The sequence below is a fragment of the Melanerpes formicivorus genome, unplaced genomic scaffold, assembly GCF_026170545.1.
Source record: "Melanerpes formicivorus ecotype bairdi unplaced genomic scaffold, bMelFor1.0.p_v2 SCAF_174, whole genome shotgun sequence".
NCBI lineage: Eukaryota > Metazoa > Chordata > Aves > Piciformes > Picidae > Melanerpes > Melanerpes formicivorus.
This window is the reverse complement of record NW_027142526.1, coordinates 344,105-364,443: the sequence shown is the minus strand read 5'-3', so window position 1 is coordinate 364,443 and position 20,339 is coordinate 344,105. Positions and strand designations below refer to the sequence as shown.

General features: G+C 49.3%; 1 protein-coding gene across 2 annotated transcripts in view; it reads left to right on the top strand.

The window, feature by feature from the left end:
• LOC137457363 (interleukin-13 receptor subunit alpha-1-like) overlaps positions 1–20,339 on the top strand; it is a 28,072-nt gene that overhangs the window by 1,401 nt on the left and 6,332 nt on the right. Inside the window, exons 2-8 of one of the 2 annotated variants that reach the window (XM_068169253.1) lie at positions 2,880–3,037; positions 6,751–6,886; positions 9,110–9,230; positions 10,873–11,057; positions 12,140–12,291; positions 13,388–13,565; positions 14,496–14,592. In XM_068169253.1, the coding sequence (XP_068025354.1) occupies positions 2,880–3,037; positions 6,751–6,886; positions 9,110–9,230; positions 10,873–11,057; positions 12,140–12,291; positions 13,388–13,565; positions 14,496–14,592 (1,027 nt within the window). The remainder of the gene's footprint in view (positions 1–2,879; positions 3,038–6,750; positions 6,887–9,109; positions 9,231–10,872; positions 11,058–12,139; positions 12,292–13,387; positions 13,566–14,495; positions 14,593–20,339) is intronic. The other variant, XM_068169254.1, reaches the window with a different exon arrangement.

Here is a 20,339-nt window from a genome sequence, read left to right as displayed (position 1 = left end):
AAGCACAACTGCTTCTAATCAAATCTAATGCAAAGGCAATTTATGAAGATTCAGACTGGCAGCTGGGCTGACCCTTCAAATTGCTGTAATGGTTTGTGCCTGCTGTGGGTCACCAAAACTTAGCTCCTGAAACGGCAGAATGCTGGCAGCTGGGTAGGCTTAGTGAGTAATTTTCTTTTTCACGTGCTCTGAAGGACTGTAGTATTTGCAAACTTAACCCCTCCCTGCTCCTAAAACTCATCCTGAGCGTTTTCTTTTGCTAGTGGGATGGGTAACAGGCAAAAGTGCTCTGGGTGGGCTCAACTTTCTCCGAGGCCCCTGCATTTTTGCCAGCTAATAACTGAACAAACAAAAATCCCCAGAACTTTAAATATTCCAAAATAAAAGCTAAGCATATTTAGACCAGAACAGTAACTCCTAGGAGTACTCTTACTTTCAGCGTGAGCATGTGGCACGCAGAGACCCCGATGGCAGTGATGTCTGGTCTCTGCCATTGCCTCTCCTTTAACCGTGCAAAGGTCTGAGAAAGCTTCCAGACTCTGAGGACTTCTCCTCCTGCTCAGGCAGCTCTGGGAAATGTAAGCTCGTGGTGCACAGAGGTTTTGAGCAGAAGGATCGTTTGGTGAACTAAGCTGCTTTGTCTTTTCATCATCATTTTCTATGAGCAGGTGACAAAATTAATAGCTGAGGGGCGAGCAGCTGCTGTTGTTTACCTGGACCTGAGCAAAGCCTTCGACACTGTCCTGCACCACATCCTGGTCTCCAAACTGGTGACACATGGGTGTGATGGGTGGACCACTAGATGGATAAGGAACTGGCTTGATGGCTGCACCCAAAGAGTGGCTGTCCATGGCTCCATGTCCCGGTGGAGGCCAGGGACAAGCGGAGTCCCTCAGGGATCAGTCCTGGGACCTGTCTTGTTCAACATCTCTGTGGGTGCCATGGACAGTGGCATTGAGTGCACCCTCAGCAAGTTTGCTGATGACACCAAGCTGTGTGGTGCAGCAGACAGGCTGGAGGGAAGGGAGGCCATCCAGAGGGACCTGGACAGGCTGGAGAGGTGGGCACAAGCCAACCTCATGAGGTTCAACAAGAGCAAGGGCAGGGTCCTGCAGCTGGGTCGAGGCAATCCCAGGCACAACTACAGGCTGGGCAGTGACTGGCTGGAAAGTAGCCCTGAAGAGAGAGACTTGGGGGTGCTGGTGGACAAAAAGCTCACCAGGAGCTCTCAGTGTGCACTTGCAGCCCAGAAGGCCAATCAGATCCTGGGCTGCAGCAGGAGAAGTGTGGCCAGCAGGTCGAGGGAGGTGATCCTCCCCCTCTACTCAGCCCTGGTGAGACCCCACCTGGAGTACTGTGTCCAGTTCTGGAGCCCCTATTGCAAGAGGGATGTGGAGGTGCTGGAATGTGTCCAGAGAAGGGCCACAAGGATGGAACTAGATGATCCTTGTGGTCCCTTCCAACCCTGAATGAAACTATGAAACTATGAAACTATCTGCTCTCTTGTGGTAGCAGAAGGGAACATTGCTGTGCCATGAGCTGGATGGGAAAACTCCTCTGGCTGGGATTATTCTGCCCTTTCCTTATGTGCTTCCTCAAACGTTAAGGTGCGTTGAGGCTGGTTTCCCGGGACAAGGATATTTCCTGGAATGAGCAAGACCAGCAGCACTAGAATGATAGAATCATGGAGTGGTGGGGGTTGGAAAGAACCATCGAGTTCAGCCCTCCTGCCAAAGCAGGATCACCCTTAGGTGACACAGGAATGCATCCAGATCGGTTTTGAGAGTCTCCAGAGCAGGAGACTCCACAACCTCTCTGGGCAGCCTGCTCCAGGGCTCGGCACAAAAGGCTGATAACAGTTGGAAGTGTTGGTGAAACTGCTGCGTTTTGAGGGTGTTTGGTTGCTACAAATAGGCAGTGATGGCTCAACAGTGGTGCTGTAGATAACCTTCAGAAGCAGCCTCGCTTGGTCTCTTCTTTAACATCTAATAGCACACATTAGAAAAGCCTTTTAAAACAAAAGGCTTCGCTTTCGTTTTCTCAGGGAATTATCGTTTGGTCATTGCTTTTCCTAGAACTGGAGTCTGACACATACTTGAATTTTTCCTGTCAGTTTCCTAGTTTCTGCCACGTTTCCCTTCTTGCTTTTCTCATCTGAGAGCTTGTGACTGTCTTGAGCAGACTGTGACTCAGTGCACAAGAGCAGGCAAGGGTTCTATCCCGGCAGCTATCTTGGTTTCATGGCTCTTCTGCTTCTGTCTTGCTTTTGGGGAGGTGAAAAAACGGGCAGCAGGAGTGTGCCTGCAGTAAATGACTGCGCCAGGCTGCCAGAGCACAGCAATAAACGTTTAATAGATGAGTAATTGGCAAAGCACTGTGGTTTCTTGGTTTCTTAATGTTCTCAGTTTTGCTTGGATTTGGCTCAAATAATTGAGGTTCTGACATTGGGCAAGAGGTCTTGTCGCAGTTTTCTTTCCAGAACTGCCTTGTTGGGTCATTGTGGGGTGGAATAAAGCAATAATTGCTCTTCAAGATGTGCAGACTCCTTTTGCTAAAGATTCGGCGTGCCTGACATGAGCTCTCAGCAGAAAGACCTGAAAACTCAGGCTCCTCTTCCCTTTCGTTACCACAGTCACTACGTGGCTGCATCCTGCAATTTCTTTTAAATGTTTTCTCTTTCGGGTGTACTTCTTAAAGTTATTGAACTGAGTGATGGGCTGAGGTAACAGGAAGAGTAGAAGCAGTGTAGTGGGCAGTAACGTACTGGTGGCGAATGCGAGCTGAGGAAGTGAAGTCATTTGCCTTCATTTGTGTCAGTGTGACTAATGCAAAAATGTGGGAAAGCAGGATAGTTAACAGGGATAACTTCTCTCTTTCAGGAGGAAAAGTTCTTTCACCTCCATCCAACCTGAGCTACTCATTTGTCCAAATCTGCACCCTGAACTGGACGTGGAACCCCCCAGAGAACGTCGGCAGTAGCTGCGACCTGGAGTATTCCAGCGAGGTTGTGATCGGTGAGGTCCCGCAGGACACCAGGGTAAGTGCATCACCCTCGCAGCTCAGCTGTACCCCGCAGACGGTGCCTTCTGGGGATCAGTCTCTGTGTGTGCAGGGATACAGAAACAGCCTGGAGGTCTTGTCAGGGGAGCAAAACCTTAGCAATGAGTCACAGCAGCCTGTTTGATCTGCAGATCAGAAATGTCTGGCTGGCACTCTCTGGCAGCTGAGCTGCTGCTGCAAACAAAGACGACGATGATGATGTTGTTATTGTCAGGGTTGGAAAATCTCCCCACTTCTAGTTTTGCTCCATCCCCCCCCCCAGTTCTATCCCTCCCTGACACCCTCAAAAGTCCCTCCCCAGCTTGCTTGGAGCCCCCTGCAGATACTGTAAGGCCACAATCCTTTCCAGACTGAACAACTCCAACTCTCTCAGTCTGTCTTCCTCCTCTTCATTTTTAGTTCTTCTTGTTACTTGTATTTTATTATTGTATTTATATAAGTTAATAACAATGAGAACCATAATAACATTGTTTAATTTATGATGATAACGATAGGATCATAGGATGCTAGGGGTTGGAAGGGATCTTTGAAGATCATCAAGTCCATCCCCCCAAAATAGTAATAAAACCAAAACCCGTTTCAGTCTCTGATTATGCAGCTTTCCACAATAACAATAACCTCTGCTGGGCCATCTGCATCCTGGAGATTGAAATGGGAATTTGCAAAGGCTGAGCTCCTTCACTCTGGATTCCATTTAGGGAGGAGGGGTGCCCCCTGGAGTAGCTGGGGTCGGGCAGCTTGGCATCTTCTGGAGGGAACACCAAGTGTTAACTCATTCCTGTGTTTGCCCTGCTCCTGCACTCACAGTTGGGGCAACATTTGTTCCCTGGAACAGAAATTGTATGACTTTGTTTGGAACCGTTGTTTGTACATCTCTGTTAGATGGTTTGCAGCCCAGGTGACATCTTTGATGTGGATTAGCAGCTCTTTGGTCAGGACTGGAAGCTCCACCACAACATCAGGAGGAACTTCTTCACTGTGAGGGTGCTGAGCCCTGGAGCAGGCTGCCCAGAGAGGTTGTGGAGTCTCCTTCTCTAGAGGCTTTCAAGATCCAGCTGGATGTGTTCCTGGGTGACCCTGCTCTGGCAGGGGGGTTAGACTTGATGATCTCTGGAGGTCCCTTCCAACCCCTATGATTCTATGACTGCCATGGCACCAGAGGAGCTGTATGACAAATGTTTTTACCCTTTGTTGCCAGTCCATAGTTCTGAACCACGAGAATGTGAGGCCTTGGGCACATGCTGACATGTGGGGTTGACACACACCGCTGCTTCCAATGTGGTTGAAGTCAACACATCTCACTGGATGGCTATGCTGCCATCCATCCACAGCTGGACAGGCTGGGGGAAGGCAAACCTCATGAAGTTCCATAAGCACAAGTTCAGGGTCCTGCACCTGGGGAAGAATAACAACTGGCACCAGGACAGGTTAGAGGCTGCCCTGCTGGAGAGCAGCTCCCTGGAGAAACACCTTGGAGTGGTGGTGGACAGCAAGTTCTGCTAGGACAGCAATGTGCCCTGGGGGCCAAGAGGGCCAAGGGCATCCTGGGGTGTGGCCAGCAGGGCTAGGGAGGTTCTTCTCCCTCTCTGCTCTGCCCTGGTGAGACCACACCTGGAAAGCTGTGTCCAGTTTTGGGCTCCCCAGTTCAAGAGAGACAGGGAGAATCCAGAGCCTCCTGAAGCAGCTGGTGGTGTTGAGCCCTGTGGCAGTTCTAAGGCCCCTCGTTCACAGTGGTCTCTCCACAGCAGCTGCCCTCATCTTCCTGACAGCTCCGGGATATCCTGGGCCTGAAGCAGGGCTGTGGTTTCACAAACAGCTAAGCTGTTTAATGGCCTCACAGTGCTGAAAGGGTGATACTTAGATCTTTGGCACACCCTCCTTTCATCACTGGACCTTCAGATGAGCCTGGCAAACCTGGTAGCTCAGCAGAAATGTACTTACCCCTCCTCCTGGGCTCATTAGCAAATTGACACCTTGGGAATCTGCTTGGGTAATGCACTGAGAGAGCCTGAGAAAGGCTCCAGCAGATGGCAAGGTCAGCAGCAAGGAGTGGTGGGCCAGTGGTCTCCCACCACAGGATGGAGCAGGTTGTATCATTTTGCAGCAGCTTTATTTGCATCACAGCTCATGGAACCTGCTCTGTTCGTGGCCATTGGCTTTCCTTGCCCTCTCATCACTGCCAAGATGCTCTTTGGTTGTTTTATTTTGTTGTCAGTTCACTTGATTTTCTTTTTACATTATTTTCTGTGATTCATTGTTTGGGGGTTTAATTTTACTGTTTTCTTGTTTACATTTTATTTCATCTCTTCTTATTGACAAAGTCTTTCTTATTCCTTGTCTCATGGTTGGTTGGTTGGCTCTCCCTCTCTCTCTCTCTCCATTCCCGTTCTCTATTCTTTGGTCATATCAATTGTTTGTTTAGTTTTGCTTTGCAACATGGTTTTTGATCTTGTTACCAGTTGAGCAAAGCCCATCCCCTCAGCCCAGTGAAGGCTGCTCAAGGAAGTGTATGCTGAAGAGCCAAGCCTTCTCCTAAGCCTTTTTCTTGCACAGGCACCCTGCCTGCATTGTCTCTTGTGATGATGGAAGCTGTGGTGTCACTGTGTTTGATAGCCATTTGTGAATTCTTGATGGACTCTTCTTCTTCTGCTCCTTAACTGCCTACAAACTCTCCTAGTTGCCTTTTGCTGACAACTCCAAATGTTCTTTCTTCTGTTTGTCATACACTTGTGCACACACAGAAGGCTGAAGGTTAGGTGTGTAAGCTCCTATTTATATCACTGTAGTATAAACATGCTTGGCATAGAGTGGCTTCAGCTGAAGGAGGCTTTTAAGATCATAGACTCCAACCATTCTCTAACCCTTCCCAATGCTGGTATTAAACCATGGCCCTCAGCACCACATCTCTGCATCTTAGTTTGCATTACCTATGAAGACTTACTCTTGGATTGCTTTAGTCCACGTTGTGTTGGATGCTTTTAGTCAGGAAAAGAGCAGCATGAGGGGGATCTCATCATTGCTGATCAATCCAGACAGGGTGGGTCTCAGGAGGATGGGACCAGTCATTTGTCAGTGGTGCCCAGTGATAGGACAAGGGGTAACAGGCACAAAGCTGAACATGAGAAGTTCCATCTAAACATGAGGAGGAACATCTGTAACTTAAGGGTACCCTGGAGCAGGCTCCCCAGAGAGTTGTGGAGACATTCAAAATGTAACTCAGCCTGTTCCTGTGGCGTGTTCTCTAGGTGAACCTGCCTTGGCAGGGGGGTTGGACTGGATGATCTCCACAAGTCCCTTCCAACCCCTACTATTCTGTGTTTATAGTTGTTGCTTGATCCTTGTGGGGCCTTTGCTTGTCACCAGAGCAGCAGTTTTCCTTTGGTGAGTTCTGCTGTGCCCCTGATGAGGACAAAGATAAGTGGTGGAGTCACCGTTGCTGGAGGTGTTCAAGAACGGCTTGGATGTGGCACTTGGAGCCATGGTTTAGCTGTCAGGAGGTGTTAGCTAGTAGGTAATAGGTTGGACTTGATGAGCTCTGAGGTCTTTTCCAGCCTGGGTGACGCGGTGATGCAGTGGCTTCCCACGCTGGCAGGGGCTGCAGTGCATTCTCACATTCCTAGGCATTCCCTTTTTCTCTTGATGCAGTCTGCCAAACGTTCTGGTTTTCTTTCCACCTCCCCCTAAACGCAGGCGTGGAGCAAGAGCCGCTCCCGTGTGACCGAGACCTGCCTGAGCGAGGAGCTGCGTTTCAGAGTGAGAAGCGAGTGCAAGCACGACAACACCACCCAGCCCAGCAGCTGGCTGGAGACCTCCCTTCTGCCGAAAGGTAACTCCTGCAGCAGTCAGCCCAGCCACAGCCCTGCCCCTCCTGGCCCGGGGAGACACCACCACCTGCTTTTCTCTGCTGCACAGCACTGGGGCAATGGTTGTAAGCCAAGGGGGAGAGCAAGTTCAGACTGGAGCTTAGGAAGAAGTTCTTCAGTACGAGGGTGGTGAGACTCTGGCACAGGTTGCCCAGAGTGGTTGTGGATGCCCCCTCCTTGGAGGTGTTCAAGGCCGGGCTGGATGAAGCCGTGGGCAACCAAGTCAAGTTGAGAGGTGTCCCTGCCCATGGCAGGAGGGGTTGTTGTAGGTGATCTCTGATCAGAGCCACTCTGTGATTGCCTGATGACAACATAGTAGCCAACGTCGTAGGATAAATAACACAATTTTGCCGTAACAAATCATGGGGAGCTAGGCAGACACCAGGCCTGGGGCTGCTTCCAGGGATGTAACATAATTCTTCTGTTTAAGCTCTCTTTAAACACAGCTGGAGTGTTCTGACACAGCCTTGTAGGCAAGCTTGTAGAATTCAAGTACTCTTCCAAGATAGTGATGTGGTTCCTCTCATTCCTCTTGTCCCTGCTCTGCTGCTGTTGTGACATAAGAGCTAACTTCACAGAATCGATAAAGGTTGGAAAAAACCTCTTAAGATCATGGAGGAGGTGATGACCACACCTCTGAGACCACCAGACCACATCCCAAAGCTACTGCAAACAAAACACAAACCAAAAGGAAATACAGAAAACCCTTTGTTATGGCCAAGGAACGGTGAAGCTGCTCGTGCCAAAGATTAGAGGGGAGCAGGTTGGAAGGGACCCTCAAAGGTTATCTTGTCCAACCCCCTGCAGGCAGCAGGGACACCTCTGATTTGATTGGGGTTAAACTAACGAGGCAGGGATTACACAGGGTTATCTTTATTTTTCCTGACAGCCCTGCCCCAAATGAGCCACAAGACTCATCTGGTTACAGGCAGGCTCTCCTCGGTCCCGACTCTGACCAGGACGCTCTGGGCCATTCAGAAAATGGAAAGGGCTAAGCCACAGAATAGCTGCACCCCACTTACACAATCAGAGGCAAGCCAGGAGCCTCGGGAAAGCCAATGGGGCGGCAGGCTGGGCTCAGGAGGACAGAGCAGGGGCTGGGCATCGCTCCATAGGTCTCTCGGCGGCAGGCTCCGGGAGCCGCAGGTGTGGCTAACGCAGCACAGTCTGAAGGCAAAGCGCCACCAGAGCCGGCGGGACCTGGGACACGGCTGCCGCCTGAGCGCTGCAAGACAGCTGCAGGGTCACAGCAGCCAGGAGCAGGACCCCAAGGCAGGCAGGTGCGGGGGGAAGCCAGGTAGCGAGCGAGGCGAAGGTGAGAGCGGAACAGGAGAGCGAGAGCCCCGCTGCCGTTCTGGGCGCGCTGTTTAAGGTGTTCTGGACAATGTGTCCAAGGCCAGTGCACGCTGGGCGTGAAGCACCCCACTTAATCATAGCTCCCAAATCCAGCAAACCTCCCCCACAGGTAAGTACCTATGAGGGACCTCCCCCAGCACTGTTTACCTGTCCAGGGGACGGGGAAGGCAATTTCCCACCTTGGAAGGCAGCTTGGTGCCTTTGTCTCTCCCCATTCAAACCTCCGCTGATGGAGATGGGGAAGGATTGGAGCACACCCTAACAACCTCCAACTAGAGCAGGTGGCCCAGAGCTGAACATCTTCAGGGATGGAGCCTCAAGCACCTCCCTGGGCAGCCTGTGCCAGTGTCTCACCACCCTCCCTGTGCAGAGCTTCCTCCTGATGGCCAACCTACCTCTGCCCTGCTCCACTTTCAAACCCTTGTCCCTTGTCCTATCCCCACAGCCCCTTCTGAACAGTCCCTCCCCAGCTGCCTGCAGCTCCCCTGCAGATCTTGAAATGTAGCTCCTCTGGACCCTCTGCAGCAGCTCCATGTCTCTGTTGTTTTGGGGGCTCCAGAGCCAGACCCAGCACTGCAGGTGAGGTCTCAGCAGAGCAGAGGGGCAGAGTTACCTCTGTCAACTTGGGAAACCACTGTCCCACTACTGAATTTAGAGCCTTCCACCTGCTCATTCAGTGCATTAACCAAGCAGCCTTGCAGCTTGCTCATTTGGCCCACCTTGGCCTTCCAGATGGTTTTGGTTATGGAAAAAGGGATTTTTTAAAACTTCTGGAGATGAGAGCAAAGGCTTTGCTGGCAAAATAAATCTGAAGAGACCTTTCCTTGCAGGTGTTCCAGGTACTGCTGCTGCTAACTTGAGCTGTGTCTGGCACAATTTGGAGTCCATGGTTTGTACCTGGCGTGCTGGGGAGAATGCAAGCAGGGACACCAATTACACCTTGTCCTACTGGTTCGTAGGGGCTCTTTGTTCCCCCCCTACCCCCTGAGTGCTTCAGTGCTGCTCTTCTGCATTACACATCCTTTTGTCTGCTTCCTGTTGCTTTGTAAGATCCTAGGGCATTGAGGGCATTAGTGTTGGGTCCTGTCCAAGAGAAAACTTCACTGCTGAAGGGTTAGGTTGCTGGTGCTGGGTCCTTTTGGAGAGTTAATGTAACTGATGTAGTGCACTGGCTGCTGCTGGAGCCCACTGACAAGTAAGTGCTCTTGCTGCCCAGTGCTTTCCTGATGGTGCATTCAAAAAAGGAGGGATGAAGAGCAGAGCAAGGCTAATGTGTTAATTGCTTGCTTTGCAGCCCAGCAAACGTGGCTCACAGATGGATGGGTCAGCTCCTAACCCGCTGCAAGCACTGGCAGCACTTGGCAGTGCTCTTGTTTGTGTCTTTGATGTCAGAAGTGACCGATTCACCTTGGATGCTCTTCATCATCCTCCCTACTTGCCAGCTGGCTGCCATAAATGGGCTTGTGTTGAGGGCGGCAGACTGGTGGTGTGAGCAGGGCTTTGGTATCCAGACCCCTGCCTGCTGACCTCTGTCTGCTTCCTCACGTCCGTGGGGCTTGTGCAGTGCCAGACTGCTGCAGCCCCTGGGGACAGGATGAAGCTTTCTTTTCCAGAAGCCCTTTCTGTAGTTTGAAATCAACTTTCTGCCTTATCTGATCCAACTGGAGGTGACAGTTTTAGGGCTATGCTCTCTACTTAAGGCAGTGCACAGCCGAAGCTCTCTCTCTGCTCTGTCTTGGAACCTGTGTGTTGTCATCTCTATGATGCGTGGGGGAGAGGCTTTCTCCAGGCCGTGGCTGGCAGTGGCTTTCCAGCTACAGCACAGGGCCTGGGGGGATGCAGTGTGGCTGTACCTGTGCCTGCTCAGGCTGAGGGGGGTGGAGGCTTTGAGAAAGCTCTGGAAGGTTCTGGCCTGCTGGGCCCAGGTGAAAGACTGAGCCTAGTTTGTGAATGGATTCCTTCTGTCTGGATACCTTTTGTGTGTATTTGTAAATAGAGTTCCCATTTGAGCTTCCCATCCAGTGTGGAGCACTTTTATTTTACTCCTTGGGAAGGAGGGGGAAAAGGCCACAGGATCATAGGATATTAGAGGTTGGAAGGGACCTCCAAACATCATCAACTCCAACCCCTGCAAGAGCAGGAGCATAGAATCCAGCACAGGTCACACAGAACACATCCAGACAGGGCTGCAAAGGCTCCAGAGCAGGAGACTCCACAACCTCTCTGGGCAGCCTGCTCCAGGGCTCTGGGACCCTCACAGTGCAGAATTTGCTCCTCATGTTAAGGTGGAACATCCTGTGCTGGAGTTTCCATCCCTTGTCCTGTCACAAGGTGCAGCTGAGCAGAGCCTGCCCCCTCCCTCCTGACCCCCAGCCCTCAGGTAGTTATAAAGAGCCTTCTCTCCAGACTAAACAGCCCCAGGGCTCTCAGCCTCCCCTCATAGGGCAGTGCTCCAGATCTCTTCTGTCCTTGTGCCATGGGCAGCTCAGGGCTCAAAAACTAAGACAAGGTTTAAAAAGAAGCCTACCTCTTCTGTTCTTTGGAATTTGAACCCCCTGATGGTTTTATTCCCTTACGTTTTTTATTCCTGTAGGTTCGATGGCTTGAACGGCTCGAAGGAGTGCAGGAACTACTTCATGCACCAGGGACTCTATGGGTGCACTTTCAATCTCAGCTTCCCAAACATCACCAGAAGTTACCCAGTTGTAAGGATATTGATTAGAGATCACTCTGAGGAAATCAGGCCTGTGTGTGCAAGTAAAAATCCCACCACCATTGGTAAATTGGACAGCACTTCATGAAAAATGATTGCTAGATCTTGCTGTGTCTGAGGAGCTTGTACCTCATAAGCTGTGGGTCAGACAAGCTGATCAGATACTCCCTCCTCCTGTTGATCTTGGATTTGGGAATGACACATGGTTTGCTCTGGGGGCAGTAGGTTTGGGCGATGGCAGAGTCATTTTCTACTCTTAGCTGTTAGTTGTTTTGCTTTGTTCTTGACATTTTCTTGGTGCTATCTCATTCATTTTTATTCTTCCTTGTCTTTTTTGATGCTAATTTACTCCTTTTTTTATTCTTTCTTGTCAGTTTTGATACTGACTTATTCCCTTCTATGCTTTCATGCATTTTTTTGGTGCTAAATTATTCCTCTTTCTGTTCCTAGACTGGTGTAAGTGTAGTATTATGCCAGCTGTACCCTGGGCTGCATCCTGAGCAGGGAGAGAGCAGCACAGGGAGGGGATTCTGCCCCTCTGCTCTGCTCTGTTCAGAGCTCACCTGCAGCACTGCCTCCAGCTCTGGGCCCCCAGCACAAGAAGGACCTGGAGCTGCTGGAGAGGCTCCAGAGGAGGCCACCAAGATGAGCAGAGGCTGCAGAACCTCCCCTGTGGGGCCAGGCTGGGAGAGTTGGGGCTGTGCAGCCTGGAGAAGAGAAGGCTCCAGGGAGAGCTCAGAGCAGCCTGCCAGGACCTGAAGGGCTCCAGGAGAGCTGGGGAGGGACTTGTGACAAGGGCTGGGAGTGCCAGGCTGAGGAACAATGGCTTTGAGCTGGGAGAGGAGAGACTGAGAGTGGAGATGAGGAAGAAATAGTTGAGAGTGAGGCTGGGGAGACTCTGGCACAGGTTGCCCAGGGAGGCTGTGGCTGCCTCCTGCCTGGAGGTGGTGAAGGCCAGGCTGGATGAGGCCTTGAGCAGCCTGTGCTGGTGGGAGGGGTCCCTGCCCATGGCAGGGGGCTGGAACTGGATGAGCTTTGAGGTCTCTTCCAACCCAAAGCATTCTGTGTGTCTATGAATACAGGACTTGAGTAATATTTGTAAGAGTGAAATACAGTTTCTAATTAATTCTTCCATCTTGCATTTCAGTAAAACCTGCCACCCCAGGACAGCTCACACTGTCAAATGTCAAGGATGAAATACATGTAGAATGGAGTGAATCAGAAACCTTCCCAGAAAATTGTTTGGTTTATGAAGTTCAGTATCACACTGGAGACTTGACCACTGCTCAAATAATCCAAGTAATTTTTCATTACTTCTGGCTATCCAGTTTTATTATTACTGTAACTTGTGTTAATGCTCACAGTAAGTCAAATATTTGTTGTTTAAAAATGGAAAATTAGATATGCTGCATTTGAATGAGTGCTGAGCTGCAGCCAGAGCAGGGAGAGCAGCAGCACAGGGAGGGGATTCTGGGCCTCTGCTCTGCTCTGCTCAGAGCCCACCTGCAGCACTGCCTCCAGCTCTGGGCCCCCAGCACAAGAAGGACCTGGAGCTGCTGGAGAGGCTCCAGAGGAGGCCACCAAGATGAGCAGAGGCTGCAGAACCTCCCCTGTGGGGCCAGGCTGGGAGAGTTGGGGCTGTGCAGCCTGGAGAAGAGAAGGCTGCAGGGAGACCTCAGAGCTGCATTTCAGTATTTGCAGAGAACCTTTAGGGGGACTGGGGAAGGACTGTTCAGAAGGAACTGTGGGGATAGGATGGAAGGCAATGGTTTGAAACTGGAGCAGGAGAAATTTAGGTTGGACCCAGGAGGAAGCTCTGCACAGGGAGGGTGGTGAGACACTGGCACAGGCACAGGCTGCCCAGGGAGGTGCTTGAGGCTCCATCCCTGGAGACATTCAAGGTCTGCCTTTATGTGTCTCTGTGCAGCCTGCTCTAGCTGGAGGTGTCCCTGCTGCCTGCAGGGGGGTTGGAGAAGGTGACTTTTGAGGATCCCTTCCAGCCCAATGCAATCTGTGAATCTGAAGAGGCATCACAGAAATTTTTGCTATGGTCAACATTAGATCAACATTACTGCCCTGGCAAAGAGGCAAAGGCATAAAAAATCCAATACAGGCATAGTTCCAGATGCTGGCTCTCAGCTTAATCATTGATGCCCAATGCTATGTGATGGATGTAGCAATGAATTAAATCAGCTCTCAGTTTTGGAGTCTCTGTTTGGGCAGTGTGAGCTGGTTAAATACTGCTTGGTCCTTTTTATGAAGCTCAGCATTCACAAGACAATCTCCCACCAAAACTCTCAAGTTGCTAACTGGGCCTGGTGAAAATAGGCTTGAGAATGGCTGGGAGTTCCTTGCTACTTGAAATAAACTAACAACAATTTTCTTTTTGCCTTAGGTTGAGAGCAATTATATGTCAGTTCCCAGTGTTGATCCCAAGAGCAAGTACACCTTCAAAGTGAGAGCAAACCCAAAGCCTGAGTGCTACAGCAGCCACCTCTACAGTGACTGGAGTGAAGAAAAGAGTATTGGTGAGAAGCAGCATTCCTGCAACCTGTTGCACCTTGTTTACTTCTGTAAGGCCTCTAATATCTTTCGTCCGATAAACAAATGGAAGCTGAAGGTCATCTTCCATGAGTAAGGGGATTCTGCTCCTCTTCTCTGCTCAGACCCCATCTGCAGCACTCTGTCCAGTCCTGGTGCCCCCAGCACAGGAAGGACCTGGAGCTGCTGGAGAGGCTCCAGAGGAGGCCACCAAGATGAGCAGAGGCTGCAGAACCTCCCCTGTGGGGCCAGGCTGGGAGAGCTGGGGCTGTTCAGCCTGGAGAAGAGAAGGCTGCAGGGAGAGCTCAGAGCAGCCTTGCAGGACCTGAAGGGCTCCAGGAGAGCTGGGGAGGGACTTGTGACAAGGGCTGGGAGTGCCAGGATGAGGAACAATGGCTTTGAGCTGGGAGAGGGGAGATTGAGAGTGAGGCTGGGGAGACTCTGGCACAGGTTGCCCAGGGAGGCTGTGGCTGCCTCCTGCCTGGAGGTGTTGAAGGCCGGGCTGGATGAGGCCTTGAGCAAGCTGTGCTGGTGGGAGGGGTCCCTGCCCATGGCAGGGGGCTGGAACTGGGTGGTCTGTAAGGTGGCTTCCAGCCCAACCCACTCTGATTGCTTTGTACCTATGTAATGTTACATTAAAAGAGAGTTCCAGTCCTTCAGCAGTGCCAGCAGGTTTTGTCTGTGCTGCTGTGTGTATTGGTGGGGTTGCCATACCTGGAGCTGGCCAGGGACCCCTTTCAGTGCTGTCAGTTTTTCAGGCCTGAGCTTGCAGCATTGCATTTCCTTGCCCAGTGCCTGTGTACCATATCATGCTTTGAAAAGTGAACCCTTGTCTACCTGTGTGCTTGGCCATGTGCAAAACCATCTTGTCTGTGCACAGATGAGTGAGTTAATGAATTTGTCATCATTATTTCTAAAGAGCCTCTCCAAACATCCCTAAGTGCCTAGGTTTTGTTTTGCAGGTGAGAAGATGGACTCCACATTCCCTTTGGCTTTACTAATCACCCTGCCATTAACTGTAGCAGTGTCTACAATAATTCTTCTAGTCTATCTGAAAAGGTAATTAATGAGCTTTCCCTTTTCAGTCCCTTCCTTCCAACTGGTCTTTGGCTTCCTCTGCAACTCCGCTCTCATACAGGTAACTGCTCATGATGTGGCATGTTTCAAGAGCATCTGTTTCATCCAGACCATGCATCGCACCACAAAAATGGCAGCACCATAGTGCCTCAGCCATTAGATTTAGGGGTTGTGGTGGGTTGAGAGAGAAGGCCTAGCTTTCTCTCCCCCACAAATGGAAAAAACCCACAGCTAACTTAGGCCTTAAAAGCACATGCAGTATTAGTGATTAGTGCTTATCTGGTGTCCAAGGTCATTCTGGCTAGGAGCCCAGAAGCAGCCAAGCTGGAAGGGAGAAGGAAAGGAGCGAACTGGGGAAAAAATTCCAGCTGCACTAAAACTTAAAACTGCATTCTACCAATCTACCAATGAAATTTGTTTAGAATATCAATGTTTTCATTGTCTTCACCAAAACATTCAGCCAGAGTGTCCCAGCACTGTCCCTTTCTTAAAGGCACAGCTTCAAACGGTCACAGTCCACCCCTTCTAAACAATTTCATTGGCTGTTCATCCTGTCCATCCAATCCAAAACAATATTTGCAGTTTGTAAGTAAAGTCCATAGTCCATTCCGGCTATACTCAGATGTAGATGATTCAGAAGTCCAAGAAAATCAGGAAATGAGAAAAATGGAAAGCAGTTTATCTCTTTGCAGACAAAGTGACGAAAAGGAAACAGGGATTCTCAGGGTCTCTTAGTTGACTCAGGGTTCCCAGGGTTCGCACACTGTAGATTCCTTGTAGTTTCTTCCTTTGGACGCGATGTAGGTGCACAGCAGTTCAAAATTAAACTCTTTCAGCTAAAGTTAAATTTCTTTGTGGAATACACTGAATTTCACCATTCTCTTGCATTACCCAATAAGTGTGACCCGGACCTTCAGCTGAAACCACCCCTCGGACAGGTTTAGCCTCCCCTGAGGGTGAAAATACCCAAACAGTTTTACCTAACAGATTCTTTTCTCTAACAACAGGAACTCTATCACCTTCTACTTTCTGTAGCAGATCTGAATGTGCAGGTCCAGCTCAATTCACTGAACCTCTGCTATTTACCAGCCAGGTTGCTTGTGCTAAATGTTTTTCCCAGTTTTTCAAAGATCCACCCCCCATGGCTTTAAGAGTGGTCTTCAACAAACCGTTGTAGCGTTCAATCTTCCCTGAAGCTGGTGCATAGTAGGGAATGTGGAATATCCACTCAATACCGTGCTCTTTTGCCCAGTTCTTTAGCCAACCCCATAGAGCATTGGCTACCATCCATGAGTCGGTGTGGAGATAAGGCTTTGGCCATCTCTCACGTTCAGCTACGTCGAGAGCTAGCTGGACAGCTTTTACCTCTGCGAACTGACTGGATTCTCCTTCTCCATCTTTTGCCTCTGCAACTCGGCGTGTTGGACTCCACACTGCAGACTTCCACCTTCGCTTGTTTCCAACAAGACGACAGGAACCGTCTGTGAACAAAGCATATTTCTTTTCATTATCAGAAAGGTCATTGTAAGGAGGAGCTTCCTCAGCACGAGTTACTTTCTCCTCTGGAGGTTTAGTACAGTTGGTACCTTCAGGCCAACTTGAGATCACCTCCACTAGACCAGGCCTTTCAAGATTTCCCATTCGAGCTCTCTGTGTTATCAGAGCCATCCACTTAGACCATGTTGAGTCTGTGGCATGATGTGGTGTGGAACCTTTGCCTTTGAACATCCAATTCAAAACTGGTAGTCTGGGAACTAAGAGAAGTTGTGATTCAGTTCCAATCACTTCAGAAGCTGCTTTTACTCCTGCATAGGCAGCTAGAATCTCCTTTTCTGTTGGAGTATAATTAGCCTCTGAACCTCTGTAACCTCAACTCCAGAAACCAAGAGGTCGTCCACGTGTCTCACCTGGAGCTTTTTGCCACAAGCACCAGGTTGGACCATTGTCACTTGCAGCCGTGTACAAAATGTTCTTAATGTCTGGACCATCTCGGACAGGTCCCAGACCCATTGCTTGAATTACCTCTTGCTTTATCTGGTCAAAGGCTGCTTGTTGTTCAGGTCCCCAGTGGAAATGGTTTCTCTTTCGAGTCACATCATACAGAGGTTTCACAATCTGACTGTATCCAGGAATGTGCAGTCTCCAAAATCCCACTATCCCCAAGAAACGTAGGGTCTCTTGCTTGTTGGTGGGATTTGCCATGGTAGAGACTCTATTTACCACATCCACTGGAATGTGTCGGCGTCCATCCTGCCACCTCACTCCCAGAAACTGAATCTCTGTGGTAGGTCCTTTCACCTTGTCTCGTTTGATGGCAAAACCTGCATTCAGAAGAATGTCAATGATTTTGTTACCTTTCTTGAAGACTTCCTCAGCAGTTTTACCCCAGACGATGATATCATCGATGAACTGGATGTGTTCTGGAGCACCGCCTTTCTCCAGAGCATCGTGGATCACTGCATGACAGATGCTTGAGCTGTGGATCCAGCCCATTGGCAGTCTGTTGAAAGTGTACTGGATTCCTCTCCAGGTGGAAGCAAACTGAGGCCTGCATTCCTCTGCTATGGGAATAGAGAAGAAAGCATTAGCAATGTCCGTGGTAGCATACCATTTGGCCTCTTTGGATTCCAGCTCATACTGTAGCTCCATCATGTCTGGTACTGCTGCACTCATAGGTGGTGTCACTTCATTCAGGGCTCGGTAGTCTACCGTCAGACGCCAGTCTCCATTCTGCTTCCGCACAGGCCACACTGGACTGTTGAAAGGGGAATGAGTTTTGCTGACAACTTTCTGACTCTCCAACTGATGAATCAGATTCTGAATGGGCAACAAAGAGTCACGGTTGGTTCTGTATTGTCTGTGATGCACAGTCTGAGAAGCAACTGGCAATTTAATGTCCTGTATCTTACGCTGTCCCACAACTGCAGATTCATCAGAAAGCTCAGGTCTAGCAGACAGCTTCAGTTTTTGTCCATCAATTTCTATAGAAGCTACTCCAAAAGCCCATTTGTAACCTCTAGGGTCTTTGAAACGCCCTTCTCTCAGAAAATCAATTCCCAAAATGCAAGGTGCATCAGGTCTGGTCACAACTGTATGCTTCCTCCATTGTCTACCAGTTAAACTTATATTAACCTCCACCTTACTTAACTCTTGAGATCCACCAGTGACTCCCAAAATAGTTATAGACTCTGATCCCTGATAATTTGATGGCATTATGGTGCACTGAGCTCCTGTGTCAACCAAGGCCCTGTACTTCCGAAATTGTGAAGTGCCAGACCGCTGGATGTACACATCCCAATAGATTCTATTATCTCTGTAATCCCTCTCCTCCCCCTGGCAGGAGGCAGGGCACCCCTAGTTATGGGGAACATGCCCACCTGTGCATTGAGCACAGTGTGCAGTGTTATAACTGGAGCCACTGTTGGCGCTACTAGAGTTGTTCTGGGGAACTGTGGAAGTAACAGCTACCCTTCTGGTGTTGCTGCCTCGGGTTCTGCCACTTTGCAGTTCCCTCAGTCTCCTGAAAAGATTAGCAGTTGGTTGGCCATCCCAGCGGTTCATGTTCTCACCAAACTGATCACACAGAGCTATCCAAATAGTCCTACGTGACTGCCTTGGTGGTCTGCTTTGGTTTGATCTATTTTGGAATGACCTCCTTGGAGGATGTCTAATCCTCACAGATGAAACTTGTATCCACCTGGAAGAAGAATTGGAATTATCTCTGTGCCAATTGGTATATGGAATCTTTCAGCTCTTTCATGCAATTCTTTATTTCACCAGACAGAGTTTCAATGGCTGAAACCAAAGAACCACGTGTCATGCTATCCTCCAATTGTCTCATTTGATCACTGAATTGGCCAACCGTAGGAGAAGCTCCACCATAACTTCTTGACACAATTCTGCTTGCCAGAATGTTTGCATAATTGGAAGGAGCAAGTTTGATGATCTTTTTAGCAAGACCAATACCCACAGGAATGTCATCAGGATTCAGAGTTTCATGTTCACCATAGAGTATCTCTCTAACAGCAAATTCTCTCGGGCGCTTAATTCCCTCATCTATGGTAGTCCAGGGCTTAGGATTCCATGGGAGATCATCTCAGGAAGGGTATCTCAGGAAAACTGCAAATAAAAGGCGTACCCACAGATTAACCTTATCGAGAATCTTGGCTAGATGTCTATCTATTCCATTATCCCTTGAGAGAGTTCCTAACTGAGCTGCTGACTTGTCTCCAACTGTTAGAGCTGGAGCACCTGTATCATAACATCTACTAAGCCAAGCTAGAACTGGCTCCTTATCTGCTCTGATGTAATCTTTACGCACGTTGCGAACCTCTTCACGAGGTGAAGAACATCCCTGAAGGTCATCTTCTTCTCCGTCTATGACATCTTCCTGAACATGTTGTCCCCATAATCCTGCTGTCACTCTCTTAAGGATCTCTCTAAGCTGAGAAGCACCCCTAGCTGCTGTCCTAGCTGCATCTCCATCCTGTGTCGATATAATTCAGCTATATCTTTAAAACAAACCTTCTCTTCCTCCTCAGCAGGATCTTTTCTAGTAGAGGGTCCCTCACCAGGATCAGTCTCCTGCTCTTCTCCCCCATTAGCTCCTGGATCAGCTTTGGCCCTTCCACTTCTAGTCTTTAAAACTGCTACTTGCTTAATTGGAGCTGTGTTTCAATTTACAGCTGCCTTAACAGAAGCTGACAGGTTTTGAGACAGATCAGCTGCTGTGGAGGGGGCTTCCGGTCCTGCTGAGAAGGAGGGCGGAAATGACTTTGCCTCGTTAATGGCCGAAGAAGACAGGGGAGCCGCCATGTTGGGAGCTGCTGCCGCCCTGGCTGCTTGCCAGAATCGGCAACAGAACCGTTCAAAGCAGCCTTTCCAATAGACTTTTTAGCTTTATCTTTAACTGACACAGATTCTACATTCTCCTCATCACTGGACATCTCTGGGGCTGACCCAGAAGTACGCCGCCTCTTCTTTGATCTATGCTTAAAAATGAAACAAGCCTTAGATACCTTTCTCTCCCGACGCAAAGGATATAACAAATAGATATTAATTATCACCAGCAGCAGGATTACAAACATAAAATAACTCACCTTTGGATCCCAGCCATCACTTAAAATTACTCTTTCACCTACGGGATTCTTAAACTGCCTTATCTCAATCAGGAGAGTGCTAGAGGTCACATTTCTGTATCTCGTAAGCCAAAAGAACCCCAGACAGCGATCATACAGAACCTGAATCTTATACTTGAACCACAAATATAATTTCTGCATTAAATATTTACCTAGGTGATCGATAAGGAGGCCCAGACAATACTTGTAAATCAGAACAGCACATATTGAAAAGAGCAATTGCTTAAAAATCCAAAGCACCTTCCTGTTTGCTTCTCCGAGTCAAGCAAGCAATAAATCAAGCTAATTATTCCCAAGCCCCACGTTGGGCGCCAAAAAGAAATGTGGTGGTTTGAGAGAGAAGGCCTAGCTTTCTCTCCCCCACAAAGAGGAAAAAAACCACAGCTAACTCAGCCGGAAAAGCGGCTCCCCCTTCTCTCCCCCTACCTCCCTGTTTTCCCAAAGAGGGCTAGAGAGAAAGAAAAGGTAATTAATTAAGGATGACATTTTGGTTAGGCCTTAAAAGCACATGCAGTATTAGTGATTAGTGCTTATCTGGTGTCCAAGGTCATTCTGGCTAGGAGCCCAGAAGCAGCCAAGCTGGAAGGGAGA